A 13,349-nucleotide genomic window follows, 5' to 3' on the forward strand; every position below is an offset into this window, starting at 1 on the left:
ATGCTCGCGGCTGAGCCTGGCGTTCCCAGGGAGGACGGGGGTGGCCTGCGGGCCCCTGCTGCCGCAGGACATCCTAGCACCTACGCCTGTCCAGGGAGGCCTGTCCCAGCCCAGAGAGCGCCCCTGCCTCCCCAGTCCCACGCCCAGGCTGACTCCAGGTGCTCCCGGGTCACCCACTGACACAGCCAGCCATTGGTCCTCTCTCTGGCCTCCTGGCCACTGCCCTGCCCTGGTCTGTCACCCCTCACCGGGCTGGCTGCAAGGTGACAAGAGCTCACCAGGCCCTCTGGGCTGCGTCCACACTCTGCACGGTGACAAGATGGTCCTCCCAGAAATGACATCCAGTCGGGTCTGTGCCCTGCTCCAGTCCTGTCTGTGGGTGTCCATCCATCCACGCAGGGACGACGCGCAGGGACAACGGAAACAGCGCTCACGGCAGCACAACTCACAACAGCCAAAAACGGGGGAGCGAGCTCAGTGTCCGTGGACGGATGAACACATACACACGTCTCCCATGCACGGGAGCGTCCCTCGGCCGCGAGCAGGAGGGAGGCGCAGCGCCCGGGGGACGGACCCGGAGCCCACGATGCTCTGCCCCAGGGACAGACCCTGAGCCCACGCAGACGCCCCGGAAGCCCGCGCCGAATGTGGGTCGCTGGGCAGCTCAGGCGCCAGGCCACCTGCTCACACCTCACCCGGCCCCTCTCGGATCCCCGCTGGTCCACTGAGGACAGAGGACGCCGAAGCACACAGCAACCAGGCCGGCACCTCAACCCCCTCCCCCACCCCATTGGCTCCTGCCTCCAGGAAGCCCTCCCTGATCCGCTCCCTCCCCGCCAGGATGGGAAGTCAGCCCTGGGCTATCCGGCACAGAGGCCTGCAGAGCGAGGATTCAATGATGGCTGAGGGCCAGCCACATGGGGGAGGTGTGAATTACTAAGTCAGCAGCAGGACCACCAGAAGCTGCTCCCTTCCTCCTCCCTGAGCTTGGATCTGGGGCGCCCCGAGCCTGGCCTTGGCTGTGGGGAGGTGATGGCACAGCGTCCAAGGTCGGGCCAGCCCCGTTGCCCCCCCTTCCCTCTTGGGTTCCGCGGATTTGCCGAGCTGCCCAGCAAGTCGTGAGGACGAGCCCACCAGCCAGGAGCCCAGGCCCCCTGAGCAGCAAGCCAAGCCCGCTGCGCCTGTCCACGCTCTGGGCTCACGGCGTCACTGGGGACGAGAAATGGTTTGGGGCCACTTGTTACAAAACAGAAAACCAGGACCAGGACACACAAGTTTTTATGACTTTTATTAAATCCTTACAAAACAATACAAAATTCCGGCATTGACAGTTGGTGTAAGGAAAATGAGCTGTATCGATTCACCTGGTGTGGTGGAGTTAAAGTGCTTGGGTGTTTTCCCCCCACTTTTAAAAAACTTGAGTTTTTTTTTGTCTTTTTTACACATCTTAACATTGAGACGTGGCCGTTCCCCTCCCGCAGGGCCAGGTGGCCTGGGAGCCAGGCGCTCATTCACAGTAACGGTTCCGACAGTCTCTCCAGCTCCCATGGCCCACATGACATGTGGCGGGCGGAGGAAGTGGCTGTCCCACCTTTGGGAAAAAAAAAAAGCTCCTCACAGCTCCGCGTTCCAGAGTAAAACGGCCAAGGCGCCTGTGGCGGGCGGGGGTCCGTTTGTTTCTTTTTTACAAAAAGGCGGAATCCCCAGTTGCAACACAGTGGGATCACTGGTGGGCACGAAGTGGGGGCGGGGGCGGCCTCCCCACCCCCCCGGGGTCTTTGGAAAGGCCAGTCCACAGATCCAGGCGGGCGGGGGGACCGGAGGGGGTGTCAGTCCCCACCAGCCACCAGAGACTGCCACAGAAACAGCATCTGGGCCCCCCCACCCGCGAGGCCCCCCAACATTCAAGTATTCAAGAACAGGGAAGGGAAGTCAACTGATGTTTTTAAAAAATTAACAAAACAGGACGAACAACTAGAAACCAGAGGGCTTTCCAGGCCCTGGCCTGCCATGGAGACCTGGCCAGACCCCAGGCCACGCTGCCTAGCCGGTGGCGGGGGGCGGGCCACAGGGACCCTCCCCGGCCAGCAGGAGCGCGTGTGCGTGGAGAAGGGGGGGCCTGTATTGCATAGTGTTTCCCACCCGAGGACGAGGAGGGGCGTCGGTCTCCCCAAGCCTGGCAGGCCCCTCGACATGTGACCCCAGCGCCGAGGTGGGCAGAGGCGGGCATGGCGATTCCTGGGTGCCCGGAAGGAGGCCGTGGCAGCGGCGGCCGTTTTCCTGAAGGTGGGCAGAGTCGAGACGCTGCCCTTGGGGGGTGGGGGGCTTCAGCAGGACCCCTGGGTGGGCCCTGGCTCTGAGGAGGAAGGGGCTGACAGAGCTTCCACGCCAGACCCCAGGGGTGACAAGGGGCGGGACGTGGCCGTGGTCAGACTGAGCCCTGAGAAGGGGCACTCGGGTGCCCGGGGTGGGGGTCTTTGGGACCCCCACGTTGGCTGACGGGCGCCTGTCCAGCCCCTCCCACTTCCTCTGGCACCGCCCTCCTGGGTGGGCAAGGTAGGGGGCAGTGGGTGCACCCTCCCACCCCGGGTCAGCTGCAGCTTAAGGTCAAGGTTTGAGAGAGCCCCGATTGTCAGTCAGAGGGGGGAGTCCAGCTGCCTGCACCCAGGACCCCTCCTGCCGCGAGGGAGACCTGAGAAGCCCCCGCCCCACCCGGCCACCAGGGTGTCTCCCGGGTGAGGGATGAAGGAGCTGCTGTGTCACTGAGGGGAGGTGTGGGGTTGGCCCGTCCCTGAAATACTGTGAGGCTGGGGAGGGGGTGCGTCCCTGTGCCCCCAGCTCTGGAAGACGACAAACGCCTCCTCTCCTGAGTCACATAGGGCAGGGCGGGGCAGGCGGGGGACCTTCACAGTACAGGGCTGGGGAGGCAGGGACCGGGCAAGCCCAGCGACACACGTCCCCCACTCTCCTCCCCAGGCGTCTGCTTTGCTTTTAACACCTTTAAAGGAGAACAAAAATGGGGGTAGGGCAGAAAAAAGGAGAAGAAAACCCAACAGCAAAAACCTCATATAAAAAGAGCCCCCCCCAACTGAGCTTAGCGCCTCGGAGTCCAGCCAGGGGAGGGCAGCCTGCTGGTCACCGGCTGGCAACAGCTTAAAAAAAATCTTTAGATTTGATGGGGGTGGGGGTGGGGGGAGGGGAAGGAGTGACCTATGTACAGAGGGAGCGAGGGGTCACGCGTGGTCTCCCACCAGGACCACGGGGGCCGCAGACAGGCTGGCTCGCTGCCGCCTCTGGGCCAGCTTGCTCTGAGAGGGCGGGGACAGCTGCAGGCAGCGGGAGGTAGCTCGGATGACCACGGGCGGGCCCTGCTCTGCCTCCTCGGCTGCGTCCTCCTCCCGCTGAGCCAGCTGCCGGTTCATGGCGATGGCCTCAGCCGCAAACGACGTGAGCTCTTTGGCACAGCTGTTCCTGGGGAGGGGGCAGTCACGGAGAAGGTGATCACGATCTCTTCGGGACCCCCGGGGGCGTGCAGTACCCTGGGGGAGGGGCTGCAGGCCCCAGGACCCCCGCCCCCACTGGGGGCCCAACCCATCACCATCACTGGTACAGGAAAACCCAAGCACTTAGGTGGCTCCCCAACCCAACAACTTAAGGAAGCTTTCTTGTCTTTTTTAAACACCTAACGTTAACCACCCGCCCCCCCGGGGTCCCTGCTCTGGGCCCCACGCCCCCACGCGGGCCTCACCTCTGCAGGACCATGGGTGTGGGCAGAGTGTTCTCCGGAGCACACTGTAAAGCGACAGGAGGGCGGGGCTGAAGCGCAGAGCCCCGCTGCCCTCCCAGTGCCCAGATGGCTGTGACCGGGGTTCAAGGGGTGTACCTGCTAGAACGGAGTCAGGCCAGGGGGAGCAGGATGTGGCAGAAGCCCAGCAGTAGTCCATTACACCTGCTCCCCGCCCCCTCCCTTGTCTACTCATGGGTCTCCTGACGTTCCAGAAGGACACAGGTGCCCCTCCACCAGCTCGCCCTGAGATCAGGGCCCGTCTTTGCTCCCTGGGGAGGCCCAGTGCCAACTTCTATTTTTGGTTAAGACCCTTGCCCTTGTGGCCTCCTTGCCCTGGGCTGGCAGCCTGGCTCGGGTGACCGCTGGCCAGAGAAATGGCAGGCTCTTCCCAGATGGGTGGGGACAGAGAGCTGGGCTGGGGTTGGCAGGCTCTGCTGGGGGTCTGTGGCCTGCCCAACACCTGGACGACCTCGGCTTGTTGCTCTGTGCAGGCGTGCCAGGCAGAAAGAGGCCCCAGCGCCTCCGGGGCACAAAGCCAAGCAATTCACTGAGCAGCAGAGCCTGCAGTCCCAACCCCTAGCTGGTAGCAGCAGGTGGATTTTCCTGCCATGCCCGTGCCCCCCCCCAGACAGCCGAGATTGAGCCCCAGACCCACGCGGCAGCGGGGGAGCTGCTGCTGGCCTTCCCAAGGACCCTCGTACACCCGCTCCAAGTCACCCCTAGCCCCTCGGAGGCTGTGTGGAGGCAGGAGGCCCTAGCGGGGCTCACACTCACCCCCTGCACCCAAGGGTGCTGCAGAACTTGGGCGGCGCTCAGCCTCTGCTTGGCGTCGCGGACAAGGAGCTTTGAGATGAGGTCTTTGGCAGCGAAGGAGATGTGAGCCCAATCCTTCTCAGGAAACTCGTACTTGCCCTCCTGGATGCTCTCAAACAGCATGTTCTGCGGGGCAGACGAGTAAGGGGGTGAAAGGTCCGCTGCAGGCGACTGAGCCCCCACACGGACACGTGCCAGCCGGGACCCAGAGTTGGGCACGCCAGCTTAGTAACGAGCTCTGCCAGGGGCCCGGGACCCAACCATGCGGCCTAACCCATGACCTGGACATGCTGCAGCCCCCCTCACCCCCCCACCGACAGCAGACTGGACTGGGGGCTGCAGAGGGCCCTGAGATCAGCTGGCAGGACGGCGGGGGGGGTGTGCACTCTGGGGGGCCAAATGCCTGGGAATGACGCAGGCTGCAAGGGAGAGCCGGCCTCAGCCAAGTGCTCAGTGGACTCTGCCTGGGACGGGCTGACGGGCAGCCAGGCTCCCGTGGGGCAGAGGCCACGAGGCTGGAACCCGTCTCTCCTCATGGCAGCTCCCTGACTCCCAACTGCTTTCTCTCAGGCCGCAGAGCCAAGAAGCCTGTGTAACCCCAGGAGGGCAGGCCAGCACTATCCTGTGGACATGTGGGGCGTTGGGAGACCATGATCAAGGCAGTGGCGGGATGCAGGGGTGGAGCGGATATGGTGCGGTGCAGGGGATGCGGGAAACTATGGAGTGCAGGGGGTGGCTGGGGGTCCCCGCAGGGTGCAGGGGGGGTGCACGGGGCACAGGGGGCGCAGGGAGGTGCACGGGCACAGGGGGTACGGGGTGGGTGGGGGTCCCTGAGGGGTTCAGGGGGCACATGGGCACAGGGGTGGTGGGGGTCCCCACGGGGTTCAGGGAGCGCAGGGGGCACGCGGCACAGGGGGCGCATGGCGGTGGGTGGGGTCCCGCGGGGTGCAGGGGGCGCAGGGGGGCGCGGGGGCCGGCGCACACGCGCACCTGGCAGGCCGGGCAGGCCTCGCCACGGTCCCAGCCGCAGTCGCTGCCGCAGTGGCCCACGAAGGGCGGGTAGCCACTGAGCAGGATGTAGAGAATGACGCCCAGGCTCCAGAGGTCGCAGCGCTTGTCGTAGATGCTAGCTTCCTCACTGAAGGCCTCCACCACCTCGGGGGCCATGTACTCCGCCGAGCCGCACTGCGGGCGGGGACCGGGCGTCAGGAGCCCGCCGAGGGGGAAGGGCAGCGCCGCCAGGCTGGGACTTCCCGGCGTCACGTGAGGGCCCGAAGGCAGGGTCACCGGGGCCTCTGCGCCCAACGCCCCGCCAGGCCAATCAGAGGCGGGCCAGGGGCCCAGCCCCGCCCCTCCACCCAATCAACAGGTGGCAGGTGCCCACCCCGCCCAGCCACCCAATCAGCGGCCAGGAGCCGGCCCCGCCCCCTCCGCGGGGCCAATCAGCGGCTGTTGCTAAGCGAAACGCCCCAGCTCCGCGGCGGCGGCACCTCGAGGTTACGCAACCGCAGCCCGGGAGCGCGTCGGGGCGTGCCCGCTGCCCGCGCGCCTCACCGGGGTGAGCAGCTCCGGAGTGGAGATGGGGGAGCAGTCCCCGTTGAGTTTGATGCCGCTGCCCAGGTCGAAGTCGCAGATCTTGACGGGGGAGACCTGGGAGGGGTGCGAAGAGACGGTGAGGCGGGGGTCCAGGCCAACCCCGCCCCGGCCGCTCGGAAGGCCGCTCCCGGGCGCCCTCACCTGGTTGGGGTGCTCGCAGAGGATGTTTTCTGGCTTTAGGTCCCTGTGGGCGATGCCTGCGGGGAGAACCAGGGGGGGAGTCACTGGGGGGAGTGCGGGCATTGTCTGGGAGTCCGGGGCAGGTGGAGCGGGCGCAAGGCTGGACACCCCCGGGGGCCACGTGGGCCCCACCACCCACCTTTGTTGTGCAGGAAGTCCAGGGCACTGGCCACGTCCTGCACGACCACGCTGGCCTCCAGCTCGTTAAAGTGCCGCCGCTTGTGGATGTGGCTCAGGATGGAGCCTGGGGCCAGGCCGTGGAGAAGGGAGAACGTGTGCAGGTCACCCGTGTGTCTCCAGGCCACCGCCCAGTAGTACCCACTTCCACCCCACAGGCACGTGCCCACTCTGGCCTCCTTGGGCTCAAAGCCTGGACAGGAAGTTCAGACCCCACAATCCCCCCCCCCACCCCATGCACAGGAGGGACAGCTCTGAAAAGTCCCTCCTGGTGGCCCGGCCCACAGCCCATTAACCACTAAGACGCAGCTGGAGGCGTCTCCCAGGCTCCACGTACCGCCCCGCATCTTCTCAAACACCAGGTAGAAGCGATCCTCCTCCTCAAAGAACTCTATCAGCTCTAGAACATTCCTGGGGCATGGGGGGTTGGACAGGCAGGAGAGGAGGGAGGCTTCTGAGGACCCTGTGCACCCACCGCCCAGCCCAGCTGGGGCCCACCCTTTCCGCCCCCACCTACCCACAGAAGGCTAGCATGGGGGCCCCGGCCTGCCTCCACCTGCCTGCTAGGGACTGCGTGCGTGATGCTGGGTGTACCGCAGGAGACCCCGCACACAGACACACACTGGGTGCTCCCGAAATGCTTGCTGGGGCTGATGAGCTGTTCAGGCCCATTCACCCACAGACAGATGGCTCAGGGCCCAGTTCTGGGGCAAGGTGGGTCACATTACCTGTGGCCCTGGCACTGATACAGCATCTCCACCTCCCGGAAAACCCGACTCCGAATGTGGCCCGGCTGCTTCTCGATGATCTAGATGGGGGTGGGGCAGGAGACGGAGCAGCTGGGTCAGCCAGACCCTCCAAAGCCCAAGGGGCCCCTACCAGAAATTTGCCCTGTGCCATGCCTCAGACCCCATTAGAGCTTAGATCTGAAGTTCTAAGAAGCTGAGCTCTCCTCCTGGGGCCCAGAATTCGCCAGAAGTCAGAACTATGGCGTCAGCACAAGCTTGGGGGCGGGGGGAGGTGCAACATGTCTCCAAAGTGGCACCAGGGGAGAGACAGGCTGGACAAGAAAGCCAGAAAGAGAAAAGAGGGAGCTGGGCCTTCTCCACTCCCGACCCCACAGGCCTCAGGGGCATGTCTGTGGTCTGGGACTCCTACAAAATAACCCTTCAGGGGTGTCAGGGTCCCTGGGACTGGGCAGCCTCCCCTCCCTGACCAGGAGACTGGTGGCCACTGCGCGGGTTCCCACACCACCCAGGGGGCTGGAGGGGCCTTGGGGTGCCTGGCTGCCAGACACACCACCCCCGCCTGCCTCAGTGCCAAGTCCCACCTCTCCAGTTGACCGTCCGGGCAGCTGCCTGGGGACCCTCAGCCCATCCAGGTGGGCCTCCTGGGACTCAGCCTCAGGAAGCCAGCTTCTGCCTCCAATCCCCGCAGGCACCCAGGAGCTCTGAGGACCGGAGGGTCCCCCAGCCACCTTCGCTCCCAGAAGTGGGGGCAGAAGGTACGTGCTGGCTCTCCGGGCACCCTGGGCGCCCCCACAGCGGACCCCTCCGCAGGTTGGATCTTCGGCCCCCTCTCACTGGGCCGGCGAGGCAGGCTAGTCGCCCCCTGGCCCGGGGTTCCCTGTCCAGTGCATTGGCCTGGAGGGGGACACGGGGTGTTCCCCCAGCTAGTTCCTGCAGCAGGCAGGCATGACGTCCACTTGCTGCCGGGGCCCAGCCTATGCACTGTGCCACCTGTCTGGGGACAAACACCTGTGCCACAGAGAGGCAGGACAACCAGACTTCCGGGCCTCCTGACACAATGCCAGCAGCCACGCTCTGCTGGAGGAGCTCTGGGCAATCTGGCTAGGACCCCTACTTCATGGAGAAAAATGTGGTCCCTCAGGAGAGGGACGGCTTTACGGGCGGTCACACAACAGTGTGAGGAAGCCAGGCTGCTCAGCAGGGTCCCGAAGAGGAAAGCACCCAGTGCGCAAAATGCTGGAGGCTAAGCATCCACTTCCCTTGCACCATCGCCCCGCCCCGCTCACCAGGGAGCACCTGGTCCTCGTTCCTGGGCGGCCAGCCTCCTGGGACACCATCCCACCCAGATGCAGCATCGCCAGGGAGGACTGGAAGATTTCCCAGAACACAGGGTCACACTGCCTGGCCAAGAAACAGGTTTCCCAGACCGCTTGGCCATACCGTGGGTCAGGGGCTACACAGGAACACTCAAGAGGTTCTTCCAAGCCTGCCCTAATCTCCCCAAATGCCAAGCCTCCTCGGGTCCCAAGTAAAGCGTGACCTTTCCATCCTTGTGACCAACACGGAGAACCACTTTCCACTCCTGAGGAATGGCACGAGGTGAACCAGCAGACAAGAGCCAACTCTGACCGAAGCCCCCAGCCGCACTGGTCCTCAGCCACCTGCGTAGGGAGCTGCCCCTTGTGGTCACTTCCTGCCCAGCCTCGGGGGCTCAGACCCGTCTGACCTAGATTCCCAGGGGTGGCCTGAGTCACTGGCCCTGGGGCCATTTTTAGACACTAGTTTTCCCCAGCTGCTGGTCCAGGGGCTCAGATGCCAGCTCCCCTCCTCCCGCCACCCTCAGCCGGTGCCGGATCCCAGGCGCTGCGGCGAGAGGTGAGGAGGGCCGTCCGGGCGCTGGCATTCACCTTGACAGCGTACTCCTGGTTGGTGATGAGGTTGACACAGGTCTGCACGCGGGCATGGGCGCCCTCCCCGAGCACATCCTCCTGGAGCTGGTAGACGTCTATGGAGCAGGGGGGGCGGTTGAGAGCTGCCCCAGGCCAGCCCCTGTCTCCCTCCCTCCCCCGCCCCTGCTGGTGCCCACTCACCCTCAAACCTGCCCGAGAAGCTATCGGTGGCCCGGCACCGTTTCTTCTTCTTGCCCCTCTTCTTGGCATCCGGGATGTCAATGGGCTGGCTCGTGGGCATATCTGTACTGGGAGACCCGGAGGTGAGGCCGACCCTGCCCAGCAGGCAGCTGGCCCCTGAGGCTCCCCGGCCACGGCCCTCACCCACCCTCACCCACAGCCAGGGAAGTGCCCCTCCCGCTCAGGCCCTCACCAGGGCGGGTGGGGCGCTCCAGGCTGAAGTCAGTCTCCCCGTGATGGGTCTGGTCTAAGGAGAAGGCCAGTTCGAAAGGATTCTGCCCCTGTAGGGAAAGGAGAGGAGAGCGCTCTCAGGCCCCGCCCAGAGAGTGACCCAGCCCCCCATGTCCACAAGTCAAGGGGAACAAAGCCTGGCTTTGCCTGACTGTGAGGAAATGGACCTTCCCCCCTCCCCCCCAAGCCCAGGGCCCTTGGGGCGTCCAGGAAGGGGATGCGGTGCGGGGAGGGGCCGTGAGCAGGCAGAGGGCCCGGCATGAGTCACCGTGGTGCCAGGCCATGCCTCACACCTTGGTTGCTCACCCTGCAGAATGGGGACAACCTCCATAGCCCACCTGGACCTCTGGGCTGCCCGGGATCAAAGGCAGCAGGGCTGTTGGTGTGAGGGGATGAGTCACCGGCCTCCAGGCGGGGTTCCCAGCAGGGGCGGCCCTGCCTGCTTTCCCCCGGCCTCCTGCGCAAGGCCGTTCTGGCCTCAGTTTCCCCTCTGTCAAATGGGGAGCCACTGTCCTCCTGCCCACATACTGCTCCCTGTGTGGCCGCACTGTTACCGGACTGTGTCACTCCCCCAGACTCTGGAGGCTCATGAGATGGGCCTGCAAGGCCCTCGGCGGGAAAGCGGAAACACCGGGCCGCCCTCCGCCTGGCCCTGCCCAGTCCCGTTTCACCCCCAGGACACAGCCCCTTCCAGGCCCCCGCGCCCAGCTAAGAAAGCAGCCCTGGGACAGAGGGGCCCGCTGGAGGCAGCCCGCCAGCCCCCACGACTGGGGAAAGGGCGCCAGATCCTGACTAGGGAAGGAAGGCGGCTGGGGGTTGGAGAAACCATTTCGTATGCCCCACAGGATTGCTGGAAGAACTTTCTGCAGAGCAGATGGTCCAGGGTGAGGACTGATGGCCCCAGCATGAGGTGTGAGGCCTTTGAGGCTGGGGCCCAGCCAGGTTCCCTCAGGAGTTAGCTCTAATTTCGCTCCCTGAACCCTAGTAGGCTAGGTGGCCAGGGCCTCGCTGGGTGTGGGCGGCCTGTGTGCACAGTGCTGCTGCTGATGCTGGGTGACCCGGGCCCAGTCACTGCCCCTCCCTGGGCCTCGGGACAACCGGGGCTAGGCTCTGGCTGGAGGGTCATCCAGAGAAGGAAGCCCAGGAAAGCCCTAGAGAGACCCCGAGGGGCCCGCTGCCGAAGGAGCTGGGCCAGATTCCTACAGACAGGGGGCCCGGAAGCCAGGCCGGCAGCAGAGGGGAGGCAGGCAGAGGTCAGAGGGAGCGGCTGAAAACACGCACGGGACCTCCCCGCCTCCTCACCCACCCTGCAGATAGTTGCTAGGAGGCCCAGGCCAGGCAGGGCAGCGGGGAGAAGGGAGTACTCCAGCCCGCCTGCTCAGGGCTCACCCCCCAGCCCCTGGCCCTGCCTGCTGAGGGGTCCGGCCCCCGGGGGAGTCAGGCACACAGCCGTCTGATAAGACTCCTCCAGAGGCGCCAGGTTACTGCTTCCACCTGGGAGGAGGGGCTCCAGGGTAACCACATAAAGGGCTGATGACGAGGGAGGATAGACAAGAGGCTCACAGTCAGCAGCCGACGATGTCACCTCCCAGCTACCTCACCTTGGTCTGGTGACCTCAGCCCCGGCCTGACGGACATCTGTGGGTGACATGGGAGGAAGCTGCCCACGGCTCGTCCGACGGAGGAAGGGCGCGAGGACCCCAGGGGGCCTGCTGGGTCCCCTCACCACCCCCACACGCCTGTCCCGGCCTCCAACTCGGAGGCAGAAAGGGTGGCCAAGCCACCCCCAGGGGAGAGCCAGCTCCCATGTCCTCGCACCACGTGCAGGGGAGAACAGGGCAAGCCCCTGCACTGGCTGCGCCTCCAATTTCCTCACTTACAAAGGGGAAAGTGTGTTGGGAGATGCCTGGCAGAAGCCTGTCCCCGCTGTGCGGCTGCTGGACGGTGGGGGGAGGGAGCTGGCCCCGGCCCAAGGGAGCAACCTCAGTGTGGTGCGAGTAGAGTCCCAGAGTGGCCCGGAGGGCCGTCTCAGAGGTGAGGCTCCCTGTCCAGTGTTCTTCCCACCCGCTCAGCACTCCCAGAGTCCCACCTGGGCGCAGCCTCTGGTCCCAAGCAATGTGGGCGGGCTGGGCCTGGGGCTGGCCTCAGGCCTCCAGTCAGCAGGCCTTGGCAGGAGGCAGCTGGAACCATCCAGAAAGTTCGAGTTTGCTTTGGCCGCCGTGCTGGCCCCTCACATTGACCCTGTCTCAGCTCCTGCCCGGCCCCAGGAGGGGACAGACCACTGCCAGTGACGTCTCAGGTCCACCCCCCTTCAGCCCAGCCCCGGACACATGGACGTGCCAAGGGTGTCGCTGCCCTGGGGGTGGGGGGGAAGGCGGATGACAGGCATGTGGGCAGGGGTGGGGCACGCTGGCCTGAGATGCTGGCTGGACAGGCCTGGGAATTCTAACCCAAACAGTCTCAGCTTGCTCCTCCCACCCTGGTGCGCAGCGTGTCTGTGTGTACACACACACACACACATACACACACACGCACACGCAAGTCCTGCCTTCTCTACAGGGCAACAGGTCCCTACCCAAGGAGGCCCAGGGAAGCCATTACATAACGCGGCTGGCGGGGTGGGGCGGCCGTTGACATCACTGCGTCCCCTGAGCCAGCCCTGTGGGGCCCCAGCCCAGCACCTGCCCGCCGCCCCCCCCAGACGCGCTCATCTGAGACCAGGACTCGGCTGCAGCCATGGGGCCACCGCAGAAACTTCCCGCTCCCACAGGAAATAGCACTTGGGCCTGGAGTGTCTGGGAGGTGCAGGGCTGGGGGGCATCCAATCCACTCCCCCGTTCAGTAGACCACGTAGGAAGGCTTTGGGGCCCTGCAGCCCTACCTCGGATCCCTGGAGGAAAGACCCCACAGACCCACAGGCCCAGGGCGCTGAGGACTGGACTGCGGCCTGCTGAGCTCCCTGGCAGTGCACACCCAGCTGGGGTTTGCAGGGGACACACTGCCAGGTGCCCCCACAGGCTGCGGGCCCCAGGCCCCACTTGGGGTTCTTGGAGGAAAGACCCCAACAGTCCCCAAGGCGCTGGGGCCTGGACTGTGGCCCACTGACCTCCCCCCCCACTCAGCGCACACCCGGTTGGGGCAGCCCCAGACCCGGGGCGGGGGGGCAGGCACGAGCCCCGGCGGGGGGGAATCCTGGGGGTGGGCTACGCGCCCCCCATCGGCCACTTGAGTGGTCCAGCCCCAGGCGACCCCAAACCCACCCGGCCCTCACCTTGAACGAACGGTGGAAGCCCTGAAGTTCGGCTGTTTTCTTCTGCACCATCTTCTGTCCGGGCCCCGCCAGCGGGGGAGGGGACGGCGGGCCCGGGGGGACGGCCCGTGGGCGGGGGGCGGCCGGGGAAGGGACCCTGCAGGCGGGAGCAGACAAAGGAGAGCGTGAGTGGCTGCGGCCAGCGCGCCGGGAGCCCGGGCCGGCGAGGCTCCGCGGCGCCCGATCCCCGAGACCGGGTCGGGGCCGGGCCAGGGTCGCCGGGCCGCACTCACCGGGGTCGGGCTCGGGCCGGGGCCGCAGTGCCGCCGCCGCCGCCCGAGACACGCAGCCCGGACCCCGCTGCGCGGACCGCGCGGGGAACAGCGCCGCCGCCGCCGCCACCACCGCGGACTCCTCCGCCTGGGCCGCCGCCACCG

At 65.9% G+C, this 13,349-nt stretch overlaps 1 protein-coding gene across 7 annotated transcripts; it reads right to left on the minus strand.

Annotated features, from left to right (window-relative positions):
- Positions 1-1,271: 1,271 nt before the first annotated feature.
- Positions 1,272-13,349, minus strand: MKNK2 (MAPK interacting serine/threonine kinase 2). Of its 7 annotated transcripts, none has more exons than XM_081829081.1 (14): positions 13,206-13,349; positions 12,934-13,069; positions 9,625-9,712; positions 9,393-9,494; positions 9,210-9,307; positions 7,282-7,361; positions 6,891-6,964; positions 6,516-6,620; positions 6,338-6,393; positions 6,155-6,250; positions 5,591-5,785; positions 4,562-4,726; positions 3,749-3,792; positions 1,272-3,471 (listed from the first exon to the last, which is right to left on the minus strand). In XM_081829081.1, the coding sequence occupies exons 2-14, from the start codon at positions 12,982-12,984 to the stop codon at positions 3,234-3,236; spliced, it is 1,392 nt and encodes a 463-aa protein (XP_081685207.1). In that variant the 5' UTR covers positions 12,985-13,069; positions 13,206-13,349; the 3' UTR covers positions 1,272-3,233. The 7 variants fall into 7 exon arrangements, with proteins under 7 accessions (XP_081685207.1, XP_081685301.1, XP_081685254.1 ...); XM_081829175.1 differs by having other exon boundaries at positions 3,749-3,883; XM_081829128.1 differs by having other exon boundaries at positions 3,749-3,886.

This window comes from Leptonychotes weddellii, chromosome 1 (genome assembly GCF_054177405.1).
Source record: "Leptonychotes weddellii isolate Sample4059 chromosome 1, ASM5417740v2, whole genome shotgun sequence".
Classification (NCBI taxonomy): Eukaryota; Metazoa; Chordata; class Mammalia; order Carnivora; family Phocidae; genus Leptonychotes; species Leptonychotes weddellii.

Excerpts from the sequence above, each read along its gene's own strand:
- MKNK2 (XM_081829081.1), bottom strand. The coding sequence starts at position 12,984 with ATGGTGCAGAAGAAAACAGCCGAACTTCAGGGCTTCCACCGTTCGTTC. Across the intron at positions 9,308-9,392 it reads CTTCTCGGGCAGGTTTGAGG|ACGTCTACCAGCTCCAGGAG; the intron begins GTGAGTGGGCAC and ends CCTGCTCCATAG. Across the intron at positions 6,621-6,890 it reads GTTTGAGAAGATGCGGGGCG|GCTCCATCCTGAGCCACATC; the intron begins GTACGTGGAGCC and ends GCCTGGCCCCAG.